General features: G+C 36.4%; 1 protein-coding gene across 1 annotated transcript in view; it reads right to left on the bottom strand.

Moving 5' to 3' along the window:
* Positions 1 to 866: 866 nt before the first annotated feature.
* XRCC5 (X-ray repair complementing defective repair in Chinese hamster cells 5 (double-strand-break rejoining)) overlaps positions 867 to 23507 on the bottom strand; it is a 41984-nt gene continuing 19343 nt past the window's right edge. The window contains exons 13-20 of the mRNA XM_009996237.1: positions 20051 to 20247; positions 17123 to 17213; positions 15949 to 16018; positions 9109 to 9218; positions 8485 to 8581; positions 6286 to 6353; positions 1673 to 1744; positions 867 to 881 (exon numbers count right to left, since the gene is read on the bottom strand). Coding sequence (XP_009994539.1) covers positions 867 to 881; positions 1673 to 1744; positions 6286 to 6353; positions 8485 to 8581; positions 9109 to 9218; positions 15949 to 16018; positions 17123 to 17213; positions 20051 to 20247 — 720 coding nt within the window. The remainder of the gene's footprint in view (positions 882 to 1672; positions 1745 to 6285; positions 6354 to 8484; positions 8582 to 9108; positions 9219 to 15948; positions 16019 to 17122; positions 17214 to 20050; positions 20248 to 23507) is intronic.

The following is a 23507-nucleotide window of genomic DNA, read 5'->3' as shown; positions in this document are numbered from 1 at the left end:
GGTTACCACTGTCAATTATTATCAGTTATCTACCACAGGTATACAGCTTTCTTGGATTCTTATGCTCTGTGATAGCAGTTATCTGCAGGATATGACAAGGGGACATAACTGATTCATTCATTCCTGTAGTACTAGCAGAATGTACAGTAACTGCAGTAGTTAAAAGTATAAAAAAATCAGAAATCCCAGCATATGAAACAGGAAAATGTATTTTAAAAAAAGGGACAAACTATAGAGCTGCTGCTGAACTGACAAGACAGACAGTACAGAGATTACCATAATTATTGATTTGAGCACAGTGTGGCAAGATCAGCACATTTAGTTGTGTATTTCAAACTATTACTTTGTGACTTGCTGGCCTAGAGTTTTTTCCCCATAAGGATCTGGGTTTTTTTTTTAATAGGAAAAAACCATGAAAATAGAGACTTTTTCCCTTCTGTAAGAAAATATGGCATTACCTCCACTAAAGATTCAGCATTACCTGGTAACCCCATGGTAACATTTCTATCTTCCTTCCCAGGCAATGTAACAAGAATTTCAGGCGTCAGTGCAGATGCTCATTAAATTTAGTAGTTTGCTGAAAGCAATATCAAGGACAGGCTAGATTCAGTGTGCTAAAGGAAAAGAAAAAAAGATGCTTTAAAGGTATCATTACTTCACAAGAACTTCATATTATTTCAATCCTCTGTTCTAGTTTTGAAAGGTCAGACGACATTTATACCAACTGCAAATGTCTCTGGGATTTCTGCGGTCATTTGAGAAAATAAAGATGGATATACTGTTGTCTCATTAGCATCCTGTTTTGTGCCTCATCTCACAGAAATCTTCCAAAACTTGGCTTGTTTTAGTCACCACGTATCACCAAATCACATCATGTCCAGCTGCAAGTAGAAGAAACAGATTTGGAAGAAGCAGCATTGAATTCAAGTTATTTCTTATGCCCGTTTAGCGCTTAGAAAACAAAGCAAGTTTGGAAATCCCTATCATATAAACTACATGGACTGCACAGAACTTCATACTAAACTGCTATAAAGTACAAAATCCTAAAAATCTCATCTTCACATTATCGTAAGTGCAGCTTATAGGTTTTAAAAAGTACAGTCTAAAAGTAGAAATCTGCCTGCTATCAAAGCTTCTTTAAAACCATCTACACCATCAGCTTAAGCATTAGAGACAGATTTGTAATGACTCAGACTGTAAAAAACAGCTAAAATATTAATTAAAAAACCTCTAGAAATCCTTGAATTTCAGCAAGTACCTATATTGAGAATGTTAATTGAGAAGATTAAAACAACTTTTTTACAATGACTTCCAGTTTTCAACCTACATAAATACCTGTTCTAGATCTACAAGGTTTGTTAAATACTATTATAGTATATTATAACAATCTGTTATCAAATAAGCAGCCTTCTGGGCTCTTTTGAAACCTACTGGAAGACACATTTAACCTAGGTAAACATCTATGTTACTACATAACAGTATTTGCCATCATGAAATTACATGCTTTACAGTAGCAAATAAGTAATTTCATGTGGCTCCCTTCTGAGTCAATTCTTTAGGTGTTTTCTAACCCATGAACTCTAATCTACTGCTTGAAGGACTTGCTGTCCTTCCCTGCACTTTTCAGTTACAGTTTAATTCTAAAGCAACATCATGTCTTTATGTTACTCACCAAATCATCAACATCACCAGCTTCATCTGTGGGAGACACAGTTTCATTTTTCTTCACTTTTGGAGCCAAGAACTGAAAATACAAATGTATTTATATGATACTTAAACTCAGGCCCTTAATGTTAAATTAACAGTATGTCTGCTTTGTATATCAAAACAAATCCACCTGTAATTAAAAATTATGAAGAAACTTGGTCCTGGTTTTCATCCACCAAAATAATCTTAAACTACAGGACATCTCATAAGACTTACCTTTAATGGATTTTATGGTCAAGTGTGTTGAACACAGACAGATGGATACAGTTTTTTAGACAACATATGGTTAAACTGTACAACACCTTACCATAAGGATACTGCAAATATTAGTCTTTAGTCTCATGGGGAGGTGGGGCAAGTTCATAGAAGAGAAGTCCTTTGATTCTAGCTCTAACCAAGACATCTGTTAAGCCCACAGAACAACCTCAACCACAGAAGTACACGAGACATCAGTGTCTGGACCCTGGGACTCCACACTTTTCCCTACCCACCTCTGTTTTTCACTGTCAAACACAGGATTCTGGACTAAATGGAAATGAACAAAGACATGAATTTAAAAAAACCCTCAAATACACAAGAGGGTTAGAATGCCAGTCTCTAAAAATAGAGAATTTGATTACATAAAATTCTAGTGCTGTGGCTGCTGATACAACTCACCACATGCCCTTCACTTAAAGCATGGCATCCATAAACAAAAAATAAAGGTAAGTTGCCCAGATACTATAACAACTGAAATCAACCACACAGACAATACCTGGAGTACAAATCTAAATTTTACCCTTAGCCTAAGATGACAAAAAAAAAAATTTAGCTAGAATGGTGGAAAAAAAATAAATTACGTAATTGTCCCTTACTTAAAGTCTACAAATTTTAGTTAGGGTCTGTTTACCAATATCCTTACTATAAAATCTTAAGTTTTCTCCTTCATATTAAAATGCCCCAGAACAAGTATACAGAGCTGGGAACAACTATGCCCCACATAAAAAGATGGCTGTGAAAGCTGGAGAGGAAGAAAAGCCACATCACGACTTCGAGTGCCATCATCCTTAATTGAGAAAAAAACTTTGCTATAACTAGATGATGAAAGAGAACAGCTAGTTAGAAAATAACCATATTAAACATATAAATACCTGTTTAGAGTTTAGGTAACTCTTGTGCAAACAGCTGGCTCCTGAAAGCAAGCTACTGTTTTCCCAAGGACTTAACTGTAACAGCTGTGGAGGTTGTGTAAAAGGCAATGGGATCCCTGTCAGAGCAATACCAGGCTCTGAGACAATTTACTTGTACTGTAAAAAGCTTAAATATTATTTTACATAAATAACATGTTCTGATCCTTCTCTAAGGCAATAATGATAGCTTTAAACAAGGGGCAAAAGACAGAGAAGTTACCTGCTGTATCCTATTACTGGGAAAGTACCAGATACCATACCTACTAGGATGAAAAGCAAATACATTGCTTTTGATTAACACCAAAAACAGAAGATGTAGACAACTTCTTGCCTACTTATCTCACTACACAAAGGTCAGATCTCTTCTACATCCTAAACAGAAACATCCAAGAGCATTATAGAAAGTTTACTTCAGACAATGCTCATGTTTTAACATGCTGACTTGAACTTATATAGATTTTATATCTGCAAAAAAAGAGAAGGTGACAGGGGCAGAAGGGGTTAGAATTTCAAGATGCTGTATGTCTGTGTATCTTTTTTGCTGGAAATGTTCTCAATCTAACAGTAATATAAAGGTCATACTATGAAACTACAAGCTGATGACACTGTTCGCTCTGAAAGGCTTTCTGTCCCAGATCAAGTTTAGTTTTACACAGTTAATTAAGAGTCAAATGGTACTTCTGGAAGTAGCCCTTTAAAAAAAGTTTTCAAACGTAGCTTTCCCACACTAAATTGGGTAAAGAAAGCTAAAAGCTAAATAAATGCATGATGGAGATTTGCAATAAATTGAAACTTTAAGTTTCCATCAAATGCTGAACATCCAAAGTAATTTTTTTCCAAAACCTATTTTACATTTATGCAAAAGCAAATTACATATAATAGTTGTTCTGAAATCCATTATCTTCCTCAAAGCAACTAGAAAAAGCACTTTACATTTCTGCTCTTTTAACCTATCATCCTCATGCTCTGAAGAATATCTCTACTATTACAGTGAAAAACCCCAATTACCTAAACCTATTTTTCTCAGTGACAGGAAAATATGCATGGGTAACCTAACTCAACCAAAAAAGAAAAAGAAAGTCTTCCCCTCTCTAATTAGTGGCCCTGTTAAGTCTTCCTTTCTCCTTCAAACAGGAACCCTATAATCCTGAAATCTTATATTCAAAACAGCCCTGAAACTGCTATCAGCTAGTGATGTGCATGTAAGAAAAAAGGCTTCTGTGTCATATAGGACCACATGGACAGCCAGTCCTTTGACCTACATGCTTGCATTTCACCTGTTACACAGGTGAAGAAAACTCATCTTTTACTCTGATCTGCAATATTTTAAAAGATTCAATGTAACTTTTTAGTGAAGGGTGTCATCTTAAGTATAGAAAACATAAATAATTTTTGCAATCCACTACTGACCTAGGAAAATATTGGCTTTGACTCACTCAGGAAACATGTGTCCAGGTTTAACTTGACCAAGGAGGACAAGATTTTAGATTAGCCCCATAAACTCAAACTAAAATCTTCTATCCCTGCAGTTCTTAGTCCAAGAATATGCAGCCTTCCAGTTTCTTAAGTAAAAAGACATATGAACCCTCAATAAACAATGCCAAATCAGAGTTCTGGTTTTGGATGTGGAAGAGTGTATGGGCAGGTGGTTCTCTGGTGAAGAACTGGGATTGCAAACCACCATTGCAAACAAAGAGATGCAACCCATTTATTCTGAAAGTCAAGGTAACTGCCATGTTAAGGGACTCTGCTGCAGAACTGATTTCATGCAATTTCTCTTATTTTCCTACTTTAAAGGGAAGTTATGGCTATTGTAAGACATTAAATAAATTACAAAAGAATTTCCTGTAATGCAACACCTGGCTGACCGTAGGGTGACATTAGAGAGAAAAGAAATTTTCAAATCAGTCTACTAATGTGTTGCTCCAGCAGCCGCCCATCTAATCCTGGCTACTCTGTAATTTGTGCTGCATTCCAATGCAAGCACATAATTTTTTAACCACCCACAAGCTCACACTTAAGATTTAACAGTACGCTGGAAAGTCTTCATGGCTCGCAGAGATTTCCCTTAAGGAACAGTGGCCATTTCACACAGCATTAGCACATTTAGAGCATCAGTGGTAGTTTCAGACTAGAAAGTGAGGTTCTTAAGAAACATACTGTCTTAGGAAGTTCCCAAGTAAATTCAAAGCATTTGGAACATGTAACAAAAACTGATACTCTTTAAAACCACCACTTGGGAAAAAGTTGCTCTATACAATTACTTGTAATGAGAAACATTCAGTAGGTCCTCCATGTCTAGAAAAAAACATCATATCCTCTCATTTCAACTCTGCAGATATGCCTGTTTTCTGGACTCTTAGCTTGTTAGCTTTTCATTTTCATGACATTTCTGTGCCCTCTTCACCTTGAGGTAAATTGTTACAGATGGAAAAAGCAGTTTCTAAAATACAACATCTTACCCACTGTTAATTCACTCACAGAGAACCTACTTCTATCCCCTTCTGGCAATTGCTAATGTGAGCTCTGGAAGTTGCAAAAATCAATATGGCATCTTTTCAAAAAGCTGCTTCTCTGCAAAGTATTTAAGTGATTTGAGCCACAGGTTTACCTCGAGGGGTCTGTAATACAGGGACCTTCTTTCTCCTCGACTACTTAAAATAATGGCTAGCAGCCTGGTACAAGAATGCCCACCTTACCCACTCCACACAGATACAATTTTTGAAAGCAAGTCTGAATTCTGCTTCCTTTCAAACAGGAGGCACCACTCTGCCTGTTAGAATTCTCTCATTTGTAACTGTGACATCCTTCACTCATGACTGCAGTTAGTGTTGTATTTCTGTAGAAAGACTACCTGCAAATACTCCAAAACTTTTGCTTCCAAATGAATCTAACAGGATCACCAATAATAATGCAGAGGAGCTGCATGAAGTGGAAAACACCGATATCACCATAAATAAGGATGAAAACAAGACATAACAACTTTATACTGCTAGAGTTCACAAACTTTGGATCTAAAGAGGTATCCTGATTTTGGAACTCTTGTGCTAGCAATAAGATCACATTTCTTTCTGTAAAGTTCAAGTACTGATTTTGCTTGTATAAACAGTCTATTGCTCTTCCACTGTACTAAGTTCCTGAAATGCCTATTCTTTGTAGAGGACACTTTCAGGTGATTATGTCAATATGTCCTAATTTCTAAAGATCAATTAAAACAAAATGCTGTGGTACACACTAGGGAATTATTTTTGCTCTGAACTGGAGTAGTTTCAATTGTGTGGCAAAAGGACACCCTTCTTCCTTCATATAGATCTCATTTTGTTCACCTAAGGTTTTATCCACATCAGCATCTTCTGTTCCACAGCAAAAGCTCTATACAAATAGATGCTCATAAGAAAAAAAATTATACCTTTTCAGCCTCTTCACTAGTCACTGAACTTCCTTCTGCTTCATCTTTAGTGATCAAAGAAATTCTGTCTAAGAGAAAAAAGACATGAAAAGATCATTAGAAGGCTTCCCCAAAACACACAACTTTAGAAATGAAAAGTCTTCCAACTTCTGAATGTCATAATCACCAGAAAAATAAAAAATATTGCCCAAAGGAAAGCTGACTCATTTATGCAAGTCAAATTATGATACAAAAATAAATTAATGAACATATTAATAAGCTTCTGGAAGTATCCATTTAGGAAACTGCTAATATTATGACAATCAGACTAATGAGACATTGAAATCATAGATCACAGACAAAATGCTGAAAATCTATCAGAAATTACACTTTTATTCATTTACATCATGCTTAGGTCCCTAATAGCCTTAGAAAAATTAACTCCTAACAAACAAAGCACTTATGCTGTGATTACCTAAAGTCTGACTAGCAAAGTGCTGGTCCTGCCCCCCCTTAGCTCCTTGGTTGTACCAGCATTACTGTTGTGTGCAGTGACCACCTTCCCAAAAAAAACCCACAACAATAAACAAAACCACAACTCAATTACTTTTTACCCCAGCAGTTTTTCCAGTCTACCTTGCTTGTGCCTGAATAAGGCAGCTGTGGATGTGAGAGTAAAGAGCCACAGAGTGAGAAAGGTTACAGCAGCAGCACAAGTGCAATGCCACCTTAATGTGCCCATAGAAATGGATGGCAGAGCTTCATGATACAACTGGACTTGTCAAACAGATCTGCCTTGTTCCAGAGCCACTAATTCATTAATTCACATACATCCTCTTCTGGTGAGTGCAGTTGCTCATGACAAGGCCCAACACATGCTGCATTTGGCAGAAAAGAGGGCACAGCTCCTGTGGCAAGAAGCAGGGAAAACTTGACTTGTGTTTTTGGTAGCAGCAAGTGCAAACAATTTGAGCTACCAAGGGAGAGGAGCTAGGTTGTGCATAAAGCACCATGATTTTATCATATTCTTCACAAGAATATGATCAATTTTGTATGAAAATAGAATCTGTTTGTATTTTTTTTTTCCCCTCAAAAATATACTCCAGTTTGAAAAAAGCTCTGGTTTGGACCAGATAAAATTATTAAAACAAAATTCCATTATGACTTTGGAAGGTTCAAGTTTCCTACTTTCAAAGTTTGTATTCAGATTTCTCCAGAGAAGGTCTCCTCTAATACTACTGGATAGGTTATTCTTTCAGGGTTGTCTTGTGCTGTTGTTTTCAGTTATTAAACAAATTCCCATCTTATATTTGGACAAAGTTGGATGAAGTCAACATTTGGAGTTTGTCACTTTGACAAGGTGCTATACAAATCCTACCATTGCATTTTATAGCATGAACACTTGAGAGATACAGCTGGGCATTTACAGATTTTCTTCAGTGGTTCCAATAAAAAACAAGAGTATGATGTAAAAGATTTTTTTTAGTCCACCATGTTTTGTATTTGTGAAAATGTTCTTTTATTTATAACTTGCATAGTCTCTGAATGTCTCCTGGAATTGCACTGCCTCATATCTCCCAGTTTAATCATAGGTAGGTGTCATATTACCACATATTTTGTCCTTCAGGTTGCTTAAATACAAAATTATCAGTGACATATTTCAAAGCTATCTATGCCTTTTTTGAAGCTTAATTTGGAAGAATCTTTTTATATCTCTGCTGCATGAGATTTTCCCATTTTGAAATTCAGCTGAAAGCACATCTTCTCCTTACCCTGTAACATTTAATTTGTCTCTCATCTTCCACAATTAATTTACCATTCCAACATGACCTGGCAAGGCATTATGTATATTGCTGATATGAAACCATTAGTGCAAAAAAAAGAAGTTGCAGTGTGAAAAATTTTTGGTTTGTGGTGGGTTGTTTTTGTAAACAGGCTGCAGGAATGAACCATACCAAAATGCTGCTCTGGGGTTAGAGTATAGTGTCTATGGAAAACAGTCTTTTCTTATGTAATAAATAATACAACAGATACAGATAATACTTAGATATAGGGTTTTTTTGTTTGTGGCTTTTTTGGGGGGTGTTGTGTGGTGGTGTTTGGTTTTTTTGTTATGATGGTTGAACTTGGTGATCTCAGAGGTCCTTTCCAACCATGACTATTCTGTGAATCTGTGATTCTATAACCAGAATTATTATTTTTTTTTACATGCCATCCTACCTTGTATCATGATCTCCCAGAAATCAGCTAAGGCTTTATCTTCCACCTTGGATTTCAGAGCCTGCAGAAAATCATTAAAGCACTGCACCTTGGACAGCTGAAAAAAAGCAACAGCAATGATAACTGAGAAATATTAAAGTAGCTTACTGAAAAGTGCTGCAAACTTAATTATTTTTGAAGTCATCTATCACAGTGAACCCAAAAGTCAGTTCAGACTTGGGTTTTTATCTCTGATAAACCCAAGCTTTATAGGGAAAGGTGAGCCAAGGAAACAGCCTTTCAGAAATCTAGAAAGACTTCCTTGTAATAAGCTGTATTTAAGAAGAAATATCTATGATTGCTTATTTTTCTTTGACAAGCATCAGGTCACAGGCCTTGTGTTTTTTATTTTTACAGGAAAACAAAAAAGAGCAAATTGCAGAAAAGCTAGTCCTTGTTCCAGTACGAACAAAAAAAATATATATAATGTAAATCTATTTCTAAACTTTCAAACAGCAAAAATATTTTAATCTATTAATAAATTCTTTTTCCTGTAGCAAAGAATTATCAAATTTCTAATACAGCAAATAGGTTCATCATGTCTTTCATTTGAAAAAGATGCCAGTTTTCATGTATTAACATTACCTTAATGGCCTCCTCTCTGAAAACTCTGATGCAATTGATCCCTTTCATGTAGTACTGTGAACCTTTATTTTCTAGGAACTGATCAATGCGGTTTATCAGCTGCTGACTCACTGAAAGACAAAGAGAAATAAATAAATCAAAGAATGGACTTGGAAGGCAAAAAAAAAATAAATTCCTTTATGTCTCTCTTTTTCTATTCCACAAGCATCAAAAGATCTATTCATACCCATACTGCCTCAAGTTAGTCAAGGTGATAATTGTTATCTAAACTACTGACAATTACTTCAGCCTCTCTGGGAAAGCTAAATGTACTACAAAGAAACTCAAGCATGGCCAAGGCAAAAGTCTCTCCCTGAAAGACAAGAAAGGAAGCACCAGCCTAGCTTGTTTGATAGAAAGTAAAATGAGAACATTTGGGATTCTAAAGCTGAGGGAAGTTATGTTCTACAGCACACAGTATATCCCCTAGACATCCTTTGAAATACATGCATATTTCAATAAAAGCATTATATTTACAATGAAAGCATATTGATGTCAAAACACCAGCTGTGGGGTGACTTGAGTTAAAAGACTACCTTGTCGTTTTTGACATTATCCTGTCCCTGTACAGGCAGTTTGACAATTTTTCAACAGGGCAATGCTGGTTATGATTATGGAGTTAAGTATTATAAACTGTGTATGGCTGACAGAGAGAAGCAAAGGCAAACAATAAGACTTGTACCAGCAAGATGGGGAATGCCAGTTTCATCCTCACTGCCGTGTTCCTAAAAGCTAGACAGCTGTAGAACACTGCAAATGTGCCAAGTGAAAATGTCACCAAGAGCTCTGCAAGCTCCCCAAAATTATGCTGGATTTTAGTACTTTATTTTCTTTGTACTTAGGTGAGGAACTGTCCAGTTTTACCCTCTGGCAGACACCTCAGCCTGAGAAAAGTCAAGTGTGAGAAGCATACGCCAGTGAACTCAGAAGCACCGTGAAAAGGATTAATAGGGAGGGAAATGTTCGCTGCCTCTCTCAAAATGAGAGCAAAGAGTTGGGTTAAGAACAAAACAAAAGAAGTACCTCTTCACACAAAACCAGTTAACCTCTTTACCCCAAGCTGTTGTAGAATGCTAGAAGTTTTAACAGCTTAATAAAAAAAAAAAAAAATAATGCTTGAATAAATCCTTAGAATTCTTAAAAGAAGGAAACTACTGAGGGAGATTAAAGGTGATGCTGCTATTACAGTAAAAAGCAGAACAGCATTTTAGACAAGTCACAGCTTCTGCCTGTTCTGTTCCTGTGCTGTTAAAGACAGGTTACTGGATGGTTACCTTTAGCCTGACCTACAGCCCTTATGTTCAGATGCTATAGGCATAGATGTCACTATTTCAGCCATGGAAATACCAACAAAGAACATAATCTGCCAGAATGATGGACGAGACTAAGTATGTAAACACACTGAGAAGCAGACATCATTTAAATACTGTATTCCATCCTGCTCACTGCAAGCATACATGGTGCTAACTGTTACATCTACATCCTGTGAAACACCTAACTGAACTGAATCTGAAGGACAGCATCTCTGAAAAGAGTGAAACAAGACAAGTTTGATATTCTTCTGCTAGCTTTTGAGTGGGAAACTCTACAAAGTTTCTAGATAAGGAGGCAAATAATCATTCTGTCCAACAGCAACTACCACACAAGAAAGTGTGCTTAAGTGCCTGCTGCTCCAGAGGTGATCAGCTCATTCTTTTCATTTATTGTACCAGTAGCTGACAAACTAAATAGAAGTCTCACTACTTAAGCTCTCTGAGTTAAGTCATTCCATTTTTTTCATGGTTAACGATTTTCTCATTAAATGTTCTATTTTTTTATGAATTGCACTAATAAAAGCAAGTCCTGCTGGTGTTTTCAATGGTGATGGTGGTTTTTTTAAACACTGCCTTTTCATTGATGTGTTAAATTAAAACCCCAGGCACTATGAGGGTGCAATGAAAGCCTTAATTCCAAACAGTAGGCTAGAATCATTCTGACAATCAGACACTCTATTTCTTCTTTTGCATTTTTTTTCCAATCCTTTTCCATTTGATTGCACTGACAGGCTTCAGAAGAAAAGACTTTCTTGCTACTGACTGTAAGCTGTCTCCTTTTGAAATCTGTTTTAAGGAACAATAAACCCTACAATATTTTTACAAGGCACTGAAGGACCACAATATATGCAGAAAACAGGCAACATGGCAACAATATTTTAAGTCAGATTCTTCTAACATCTTAAAATTATTTGGCTAAAAATGGGTCTGTCCATTGGGTCTCCTTTAAATGACAGGGCAAAGACTAAAATCTAAAAGAGATAAAATTCCTGTGTCCTGATTAGCCTAACAAATTACTTTAGGGAACCAAAGACAAGGTCAGAGACAGTAGATAAGGATTATAACTAAGTCCTTCAAAACTGACTCTGTTCCTTTACACTTCTAGATTTGAGAACTTTGTTGGTTTCCTGCTGTCATCTGCCTTTCCATTAGTGTGGCACTGGTTTTGGTTGGTGCAAAAAACAGATCACCCTGTTTCTGGAGAAAGGCATGTTCTGCCTAAAGATGTCTATTTAACTAAGCTCTCAATATTAGCAGTAACTCTGATGCGTCCCAGACAAACCTCAGGCACTGGGGGTTTTGGAAGGGCAGATCCTAGAGTTGGAAACTGACAGGCTATTCAGGCCACTACTGTATAATGCTAGTTTTTTTTTCTTCTCTCCCATTTTCCCTTATCCCACGCACACGTAAGGAAGTGACTGAAGAAACTTCTTCATTTTGCATAAACTGGAATTCCAGCACTCCTAATAAGCACCATGTTCTGCAGAGCACCCCAAGAAATTTTAATCTTCTGCTTCCCATTTCTACTGCACCCGATTGGTTAGATAACAAAAATAATTATTAAAGACTGGAGAACTACAGGTAGAAGGAAATAAACATCTTTGAACAGAAGATCTTATAGTTCTAACAGAATTTAATCCCTTTCCCACTGGCATTCAGATACATTCCCTACTGCAAAATACATTCACTAGTGCTGTTGCTTCCTGTGAAATATGCCATGAACAACTATATTCACTTGTTATCTCTGAGTAGTTATACTACAAAAGTGTTGTTATATTTTCATGTTTGGTCAATTCAGTCCTTAGTGTTGATTCACATGCAAACCAGATTGAAGCATAATAACAGATAAAGCTGTATTATAATCCCAGTCCAATTCCTTAGGGATTCCCCTTTCCTCACTAAAACAGTCATCAGGTTAAAAAATAGCTCTTCCCATAGACAAAAGACTCCTGTTATCAATCTTTTGATTTATCCACTGTTGGTGATAATGATTTGTGTTAATGGACAGTGCTTAAAGTAAGCCACTGATCAGTTAAACCAACTCGTGATGTATCTTTAACTACTGCTCTGTGTCATCTTCTTGTAACTGAATAAAGACAGTTTTCTAAATTTCTCAACAGAAAAATGCTCAAAGTTTTTTAAGGACTTCTGCCATCTTTAAGCCAAGAAATAAGTATTTTAAGATCAAGAGCTGCTGAACTACTCTGGTGTCCTATGAGGCACTGGTCAATTTTGAAATGGTCTTTCTAAATGGCCAGTGGGTATAGATCAGAATGACTTAAGCTGGATGTCTGAAGGACATCTGGTCCAAATCCATACTCAAAACAGGGTTGCTACGGAGCAGGGGACTCAAAGCTTCACTGACTTGGGTTCCAAGTAGCATCAAAGATGGAGTTTCCAAGTTCTCTGGGCTCCTGTTTGTGTTTCACTACCACCATTGTGATTTTTTTTTTTTTCATCCATAACATGTAATACAAATTGTTTGTTGCAACTCAGAGCTTTGCACCTCACCTGATCACTGTGCCCTTAAAAGACCAATCTGGCTTCACCTCCTCTGTGAAGCAGACATACAGGAAACTTCAAAGTGACTTTATATACTCAAGTATTTGGTTTGCAAATACTCTTCCAATGACTGAATCATGTTCATTAAACCGGTCATTGCATTTGGCCTACCTAGCAGTAGAGTATGAAAAGAGTCTCTGAAATACACAAACACCAGTAAGATAAAAATTTTTTTATCCCAGTAAGATGAAAATGCAGACAAACTGCAAAGATATGTCAACAAAAAGTGAAAGTAAATACTAGGGGTTTTTCTAACTATCTTAGGTCTAGAAAGGTAGTTAACTATATACATTTCTACCGAACATCTTGTAATAAAACACCATCCTTGCTGCAACTGTCTAATAAATTCGCATTGCAAATCTCTTATATGCAATTATTTTATGCATACAAAGCATCCAGTGCAAAATCTGTGTTTTACATTTCACTTGGGGAGCTATCTAAATACTAAGACAAACGTGTGACTCCTCAAACACAACAGAAGGTCTGCTGAAATATATGCAGTTACTGACTCTTAACTTTATTTTTTTAAAAATGCTGAGGAACAAAAATATTAACAAACTTGATACAAATATATAAACAAACACGTGGTTCAATTTGTCTCTGGACATTTTTTTTGTTAATGTCCATAAGATGTCCAGTTGTCATTGCAGCTCTCTCTCTTCACTGACTATCAGTAAAGAAAAAAACTTTTTCACCTATAGGACTTCAGACAAATTTCACAGAGAGGAGTCCTGTAAGACGCAACAAAATCTGGTCTATAAACTTGCACAGAAAATGTACAAGTCAAAGAAAAAACTATGTATGTGTCAATATATTTTTCCCCCCCATTAGGCTACCCTATCTTCTACAGAAGTAATGAAAACAAAAGAGCCCATGTCAGACACCTCTGATCTCTAGAAACGCAGACATGGATGGAAACCTGCAAATAGCCAAACAGGATGAACAGGTAGTCATGTGGCTACTCCTTTGCTATTAGAAAGATGGCAAGCATTCACTCTAGTTCAGGATTTTCTCTGCAGCCACAGCAATGAAGAAACTCACTGTACACCCTTGAGAGTAACGATTAGATTCCACTCAAGCAAACTAATCTATTTTATTTGCATTCATTGACAAAAGTGTCAGAAGCTGTTACCAGAAGACTACTCTTTGTGATGACTGTGCACTTGTAATGTGCTCAAAATAAGATCTGCAGAAAATGACATCTCTCTGGCCATGAATGCAAACAAGTAAAGCAAAGCTATCCTGGAGGGGAAACAACACTAGTTACATGAGCAATCAACATCAACCAGTAAGTTGATACTCTCACACAGCTCCTCATGTATGCCATAAGTGGGTTCCTACTGTAATAAACTACATAGATGTCAATTAAAACCAAAGTTGATTACTGTTTCAGTAATTGAGCTGCCAGTCTCAGAAAACCTATCCCTAAGGCCCTTGCCAGTGTGAAAATCTTGGATTTACAAAAAAATAAAAATGTATTTACACCTTAGGGACCCAGTTCTCACTACCAGTGAATACATAGTCTGTCGAGGGACCCAGCACTGCCACAGGCTAAGAGACAAAGGCTTATCCTAGGAACAGCACAAACCCTGATCATCAAATCAGGGCAAGGCTGCTGAAGGCAAGGTACTGGTATTCATTTTAGATCATAAACATACCACCTGCACTTCCTACAAGGTGTTTTAAAAAAAAAAATCCCTTGCCATACTTTGGTAAGCTTATAATTTTGTTAAGAGACTCACTGTGGACTAAAAAGGATGAGTGCCATTAACCTGCAACATCATTAAAAACCCACAGTATTGTCAGTATTTAAAGCACAGCTCTTCCTGCTGCTACAGCTTCTCTCCCTACCAAAAAAAAATCCACCCCCAAGCAAACAGTTGGAAGTCCTTTCTCCTGCCTACAGAGGGACCCTGCTGCTATTTTGTGGGGAGAGGAAAAAGAAGGAATTGCTGCTTTATTTCAAAAGATAACATAGGCTCTATTCAGTTTGGAAGACTACACTGGATGCTCTTTTCATGTAAGCAAGAAGCAACACAGGTACAACACAACAGATTTCCTGTCTGCATTCTGACACATATAATGTAATTGTTTGGGTTTTGTTCTCAATAAACTATTTGAATGACACAGATTATCCTTTCCTGCAAAGGTATCTTACATTTCCAGTTTTCTAGCAGAGGAAAAAAGGTTGTATCATTAAATTAGATACAACATTATACTACAACAAACCTTGAAAAACAATGAATAGTTTTAAGGTAGAATTTACTTTTTACATAACCAGAATGCAATACAGCAAGCTATTAAAAACATGCGTGTAATGTTTTATGTATCAAGCTACCTAAAAGGCTCTGAAGCAGAAAAAGGATTACGCAGAAGAAAAAAAATATGCAGAGCACGTTTTTATTTATAGTGGCTTCTCTCTCTCTCCTTTTAATGAGTGACTGCACTACATTCCAACTACACCTTATAATTACAGAGTAGATCACACAAAATAGATTACTGAAAATTTCAGAAGCCATCCAAATGTACTGCAGTTATCTCCAGCACAGCTACCAAGTGGACTTATTTAAGCACTCTTTAGTTAAACCATCTTCAAGGGTAATCACTACATATTTCGCCTTGAAGCTTTCCTAGATGATAAAATTAATTACCATAATGAAGTAGTCAGCTGTTTCATCGTTTCTGTATTCTTACTGCATCTTAATATATCTTGAGATTTGAGAATGCAATTCCAAATATTTTTCAAATGCAGAAGACAAATATTGACATGGGAATTACAAACGACACCTTTGTTACTGAGCAGCATTAGAAGCTAAGCAGTAAACTCCAGATGGTCTCACACACCACCAGAAACTTATATTTAGACAAATGCATTGCATTGACAGAACCCTGAAGATACTACTAAATATAATTAAAAGTCATTTACCATCTTTGAAGTCAGCACTTCTTTGCCTCACCAGAATTCGGAAGTCTTCTGCTGGGTTAACACTCCCAACCTACAAAAGGTCCAAAAATGATACAATTGTCTGCCAAGATCCATCTCTTATTCTTGGAAGGCAACAAAAAGCTTTAAATTTCTGTTTATTTTAATAAGAAAACAGCAGCTCTACAATTCTCTGCATGCAGAGTCCTAACATGAAAGTCTCACCATGCAGGGTAAGGCACAGCACTGCTAGCAAAGGTTAGTTATGACATGAGCAAGATGAAGTTACACTTGCTGTGCTGCACCCTCGTAAGCCAACGATATTGTCTGGGGTTCAGAGGTCAGAAGCACAGTAATTCAGGTTATCTGCTAGTTCAGCTTTGAGACTTTCTGTAGCACAGACCTCTCTCTAATCCTGACAGATGCTTAATGAGGAAAGGGAGCTCCTAGGCATGTGGGTACAGAATAGTTGGATTGCCATTCCAATAGGAAGCTCAAAATTAAAAGCTTGCAGTCAATTCACCTGACTTTTTCTGGCCAAGCCTAACATCTTAAAGCTGAAGATCTAAATGAGCATAAAAGTGCAGAAACCTTACAAAGGAACTAAAACCAGATAAAATATAAATAAACATCTACTGAAAAAGTTGCAATAACTTTAGGAAAATTACATTGCTTAATATTTCCTTTCACAAATCAAAATCCTCCTAAGTTTATTTGAAAATGTTATGCTTTGCTGTCAAAATAATCCTTCAATCTTTCAGTAAGGTTGGATCTCCTTGAGCTCCTTTCAAATCTGGCAATGCCACATCAGAAGTGTATGTTAGAAGTACACAATATTTAAATATTTTCAGATTTAAAAACTTTTACAAAATATTAATAATGCATTTTAAAAACTGATCATAAAGGATATTTTGAAACCAAGTTATCACAATTAGATATTAAAACACCTTTTTCACTGTAATTCAAAAATAATGTAAGAACCACAGTTATGATACAGGTTTCATCTATCCATGTACACAATATCTGGAATTAAATTAATATGTTTAACCTATCAGCAAGATTAAGTCAAATTTGTTATTCACAACTCCTTTTATCAGCAATTCTGTGTAGTTACTATAATACACTTGGAGAAATTAATTTTCTCCTTTAATAATCAGACTTAAAAAAGTAAGCTTACTGAGGTGACATTTCCTTCAGCAAGTTTCATGATGCTAAAGCTACCTTCCTCATCTTCAAGCTTTGGTTTCTTAGCATTAGGTCCATCTTCACTGCTGCAAATAAGGACAAAAATTAATATAAACAAAGTAAACAAACTGTCCTGCCTACTAAATAGGGAGCCAGTAAATTAATGAAATATATACCGAGCACTAGACAAAACTTCATTAGACAACTGCTCCAAACAACCTGGCCTAGTGGGACATGTCCCTGTCAATGCAGGGGGGTTGGAACCAGATGATCCCTTCCAACCCTAGCTATTTGATGATTCTATGATGATTCTACGAACTGTTCCCAAATTAACACTAAAATATGCCTCATTTTCCCCCTCTGGCTGCACAGAGCATTTAGTAGAAAGAGAGATCAAACTTTATCTCAACATACAGTAACAGCAGAAATTGTTGAATGTGCAAGATTATTCATGCTTATTTCAGGAGCAAATTGACTCATACACATCTCCACCTCCTTTCTAAGTACATAATACTTCCAGTCACTTCATTTGGAACCTGTATATTGAATTAACATTGATAATTTACAGGATATTGTGCCATCTGATCTTAACATAAAATGGCACTGCAACTTAACATTTAAGTAAAAATTAATTCACTCTTCAAAAATTACCTGCTAGTTCTTGTCTTGCAATTGATAGCTACTACAAATCTGTTTACAGTGGCTTTCAAGTCTCATGACCCATATTCTCCATCAGCACACAACAGCTTTATAAACTTCCACTTCCAGCAGTCAAAATTCGCTAGACAAATCCCAGTTAACTATGCAAGAACTCTCAGAACATTTTAAGCTATCTCAAAATGCTTTCAAAATATTGTTATTTTTTAAAAAATTTAGTTGTGATTTTAAGCTACTTTCTAGCTTTGTCATTTAACATGACAGTCTACTGACATGGAAGAATCTATTTCAGTTTAAGTATCACAGAATCATAGAATCATTAATGTTGGCAGGGACCTTAAAGATCATCAAGTTCCAACCCCCCTGCCATGAGCAAGGGACTGAAAGCTACTCATCAATCTAAATGGCAGTATTTGTGTTCAAGGAATCCCAAAACAAAGTAAGAAGTTTTTCTTCAAAAATTCTATGACAAGACCAGAGATCTTGGACTAGGTGCCATTTTGAATTCCATAAGATTAGAACCAATTTCTAAAACTGCACTACATGGTGCAGAAGCAACCAACAATCAGAAAACATATATGGTCTTCCTTTTTATATTCTATAGCACACTCCTCACATCCTTTACAATCAGTGTCTATCCCACTTAGTTTCAGCAGTCTTCTCTGCCTTTTATTTAATTTTAGCACAATTGAAATGAAATCCCTCCTCCTCAGCAACTCCTGTCCACCAACATAACCTTACTTGTCACTCTGGGAGTCTTTAGTTATGCCTCAGAACAAGGGTACGATACCTTCCTTCATTCTTAACTTTGCTAACTCTCTGGCTGACCTTGCACAAGTTGCTTGATTGTTCTGGACAGCCAATATGCCTGTCTGTAAGATGGAAGAACTGCTACTTATCTAACACCCATAGGTCTAGAACTTCTACCTTAACCAAAATTCTTGTATATTGATGTGATTTGATGAAAGGTGCAAAGAACAATTAAAATTATCTTTTAGAATATTTTGTTCCAAAGGTCTTTTCCACTCAATTCCAATGTCTTGAAATCTTTTTCCTCTTGCATTTTAATTACTAATTTGAAATGCTTTGGAATTGGAGGAAGAAGAACATAAATTATGATGCTGCGTTTAACTGCCTAGGACCAAATATATAGCTGTCATTAATCAGGGCAGTACAGCAGAAACTAATGAATCCACATCCATTTATACCCGCCAAGGATCTGACATTTAGAATCTGTTACTTGTAATGCACTGATTAGCAGTATTTTTAAACTGTAAAACATGCAACTACTGTTTAAAAAAAAAAAAAAGATTAAAACACCCACTTCTACAATTTATATAGAAGCCTCTCACAGACTACAAAGCTGAGTGAGGTAACAGCCTCTCCAAAGCCAACATAAGGAAAAATTAAAATGCTTTCTTGATTTTTCAAACTACATAGAACTTAGCAAAACTGAAACAAACTAATGCTGAGTATTAAAATCTATATCAAGGTGTTATGCCTTGTTATTAGACCTTATGAACTAAGCAGAGATGAATCAGGATAATAGGATAAAATTAGTTTTAGAAAGCAAAAACAATGGTCAAGAAAGCTTCTGAGCCAAGTTTTTCAAAACACTTCAGTGCAAACTATCTAGATCTGATACTTTCAATAAATTGAGTATTATCTGATGTTCAGTTTCCTTAGTCATTGTTGCAGTGATTTACTTTTCTTTATCAAGTGATTTAATTGTAACACTTGACTTTTTAACAATTTCTTAAAATTGTTCAGATACTAGGTGTTCCAGGAAGAGCCCAGACAGTTTGATTTGTAAAGACATCCACAGTTATTGTACAGCAGGTAATAATGAAGCCACTTTTTGTTTGGAATTCAAACCAAAAGCTACAGAACCACCTAAATCAAGCATGCTGAGAAGGAATACTCAACTTTGCAGCTAATTTAGAGCTTGGCAGCACTTTTCTAATTTAAATTAGACTTTGTTATTCTTATTTCAACTATTTCTTAACTACCAGTAGGACAAACTGTGGCAACAAATACATATGTGAGGAAGCTACAGACTGGTTCCTTGCGTGTCCAGGAACGCCACTAACCACAAAAAACTCTGGGCATACTGAGCCACCACAATATTCTTCACCCATCAGTATTTTTTCAGTGCATAACTCATTCACCTTATGTTCAAAATAGTTTGAGCCTGCTTCATCACAGCAAAAACAATCTGAAATGTAAAAAAGTTTCCAAAAAAAATAATCCAAAGACAACTTACTTGTCTTTGAAAATGTCTTGAGCAGTCATCTCTTCTTTTTTCTTGCCAACTTCCTTTAGAGGGAAAAGTGCTTTTACTTTTTCAAGAGTAGCCTGACACCTTTCTTTTACCACACGGGGAATCTCCAGCATCTCTAAAAGGTGCGGTTCAACTGGTGGCAATGGATCATTGGGGTGAAAAGCCTTATGCTGCAAGCACTGCAAGAAACAATTTGAGCAAAGAAAACTTTCTGTTTATGTGCCTTTATTATAATGTCAGTATGCCTGACACCATATGGGACATGCAAAATACCTTACTTATTAAAGAAGCTACCTTCGTATTGCTAACATATGTTCCAGCCCACAAGCTGATTCAAAATTCTAGGATCAGCTGATTAAGGAGATTAATAATGATATTAAACAAGAGTACTGATGCAGATAAGTGTTCCCATGCTCAGTGGAATGAGTTCCATAATGAAACAGTCATCTGCATCTATTCAGCTTCTTAACTTCACTTTACCTTTAAAATGGTGTTCTACTATGAACCAGTCAGATGAGAAAGATTTCTATACCTTTCAAAATTAGGCAACAAGTTATATACTTAAACTATGTATTCTACTTATTATCAGTTTATATTCCCTCAAAATATTTCTTCTTGGTCAATAAACTCAGCATACATACAGGAGAAACTTTCACCAGTTTAAGTGCAAATGGAAAGAGAGAAGTTAAATGTGCACAGGTGAGGCAGAGAACACAGATAAGTTTGCAAATTCACTATAAAAAGAATGAATGAAGGCACCTGACTGATGCAGAACAAAGGTAGACCAGATGGTAGAAGCTACAGAGGACAAGACTTTCACCAAAGTGTAAAGACCGTGCACGCAGTCAGAGAACCAGGCAGAGGGAGAGAGATGAGGTTAATGGGTTAATGAGGCAGGCTTTCAGAAATACCATAAATGTTGAACTGTGGGATATCAGTAGAGACTTCTCTGTATGTGTATATACACCCAGATACCAGTGCATGCAAACACATACATACATGGGATGTATGTGGGAAAATAAGTTTTCCAAGCCCACTGTAATGGGTGAATTAGACACAAGTCTGAAGGTAACCAGTCAGTAAACTAGGAATACAGCAGAGATTTGCTCCCCTGTTAGCTGTCAGACATGACATTGATTCAAAAAACAAAACGAAAGCATGAAAATAAAACCCCTATCCATGCTGAAAAGCTGCCAATAAAGAAAAACCAGACCATATGCTACACATCAATACTGATGTGCTTTCATGCTGCCATTAAGATTCCAATCCATATTACAGCACACTTTCAAAAAGAGGCAGTCATACTAGGCTACTAATTTGGAAACACTTGTAATGATCTAAGGCATAATTATTTTGAAAGAGTAAAAATACTAAAAAATAGCATTAAAACAACTTTAGGGGACCGAATTAAACTCACTAACCAAAAATCTTAAGTCCCCTGTTATGAATGTGTTTTTCACGCTTTTGTATCTGATATCTGTGTGCAGCTGCAAGTGCTGAGCAGACTGAGTAGCTACAGCCTCCACATGATCCTGTTTTTCGAGTAGACCTCAATCTCTGAAACATGAGATGGCAGGTACCATCAAAAGTCAGTTGCTAAACAGATATGAGGTTGGGTAGACTTAACTTGAAGTTTTGCATCCCAAACAATCCATTTTAATCTTGCTTCCTCTTCCTTCTGTGCTCAACAAGAACCACTCCTACATTCTCTTGCTAGGAGGCAGCCCACACTGGCACTGGTTTCCAGACTCGCCACTCTCCATTCACATGTTGTCAGCAATGTTAGCTCCTCCTTGATCTTCCTAATTTCCTCACAAACCTTCCCCCAGGTCTGTCTCAGTAGAGAACAATCACTGTTGAGCAGCTGAGTTTATGTGGCTAAAATAAATTGCACTGCATTCCCCAAATGTCTTATGTTCTTCAAATACTTACGTTTAAGAGGAACAACTGAAACAATGACATTGGAAACATGCCACCACAAAAGCTATGGCAGTTCCCTTATGCTTTTCTGGAAGGAAGACATGAAGGTTGCAACTCTGGATATTGCTCATCTTCCACTCCAGCAAGAACTAGCAACCATATGATCATTTCCTGATGCCTACCACTACATCCAGCAATATAATTTCGTTTAGATTTCTATTTAAATACTGGCTCTTGTAACTTGTCATTCCAAATATCTTCATCAGGCAACAGAGCAAGGAAATGAAGAGGGAGTTCATAATTTTTCCAAACCACCTATAGGTCCTGTTCAACCCAATCAATTTACTGGCTACATTTATAAGATTATTCATAATTTTTCTTCAAGTTATTAAGGAACTAGCAGTGCCATTTGGTCTGAGAAATACTAAGTATCTGGAACATTCTTGCAGCAAAGGCAAGAACCATCTTTCTGCAACTTACACAGATTACATAAGTTTTGTAACCCAGACAAAAACATGGGGCAGTGTGCAGGCAAAAGAAAGCACTAAAAGGACCAGTAATTTATTCTGTATACTGTCTAGCACATTGAAATAGTCAATAAATACCTTTCCCACCAGTAGTATTCACCCCTACAAAATGCTATTATCCTCTAAGGAAATTGGTGAGTTAAGTAGTTCCACTCTCCTAGCAGCACTTGACTCAACTGCTGAGACAACATCATGATACTGTTTCATAAGATAAATGGACAACTAAAGAAGCATCTTTCATTGACAGAGACATCCTCTGAACCAAAACAATGTAAAATTGTATCTAATGATATAATAGAGGAAATTTTATCTCCTATATGTTTTATTTTCAGGAAAAAAATATTTGTTTTGTATTACCCAAGCTTTACAACTCTTCCTCAAATGTCAACCCATTTTAAGCTCTTGCCCAGCAATAATGTTCAACTGACCATATCTTGCAGTTACACACTGTCTTGTCAATATGACTGGCAGAATGCAAAGGGAACAACAAGTTCTTCAGGTGTCAACCAGAGTAGGATTTTAATAAAGTGGGTTTCAGTATGTTCCTGAAACATAAAAACCACCTTCAGATCTTTTGCTTAGTTTACAATACTGAGGCAGCATGGCTTTTGGAAGCTAGAGTAAGTTTTCTTAATTTTATCAAGCATTTTCTTCCTATAAAACACAATTCAGCAGTTGTATAAACTGCATCATAATTCTCCTTATTTTTGCATTTGCTGTGTCATTTTCTTGAACACTTGAATTCCAATGGGTAATTAAGTCTTTCGTTCTCACAGTTGCAAGAAAAATATTCATGATATGAAAGGAATATAAATAAAAATGTAGACAGCTTGATACAATAACTGCAAGAAGTGTGAACTTTTCTGCTAGTCCATAAAATACATCAGCTTAGACACCCAAATGGCATATTTTAAATGTCAACTTTAACCATTTACTACTGATCAAGTCCACCTCACATTGATCTATTTTTAGAACCACTACTAGAAGCAACA

Source organism: Chaetura pelagica, unplaced genomic scaffold (genome assembly GCF_000747805.2).
Source record: "Chaetura pelagica isolate M959 unplaced genomic scaffold, ChaPel_1.0 scaffold3, whole genome shotgun sequence".
NCBI lineage: Eukaryota > Metazoa > Chordata > Aves > Apodiformes > Apodidae > Chaetura > Chaetura pelagica.
The sequence above is the reverse complement of the archived record's forward strand: the minus strand, read 5'-3'. Positions and strand labels throughout refer to the sequence as shown.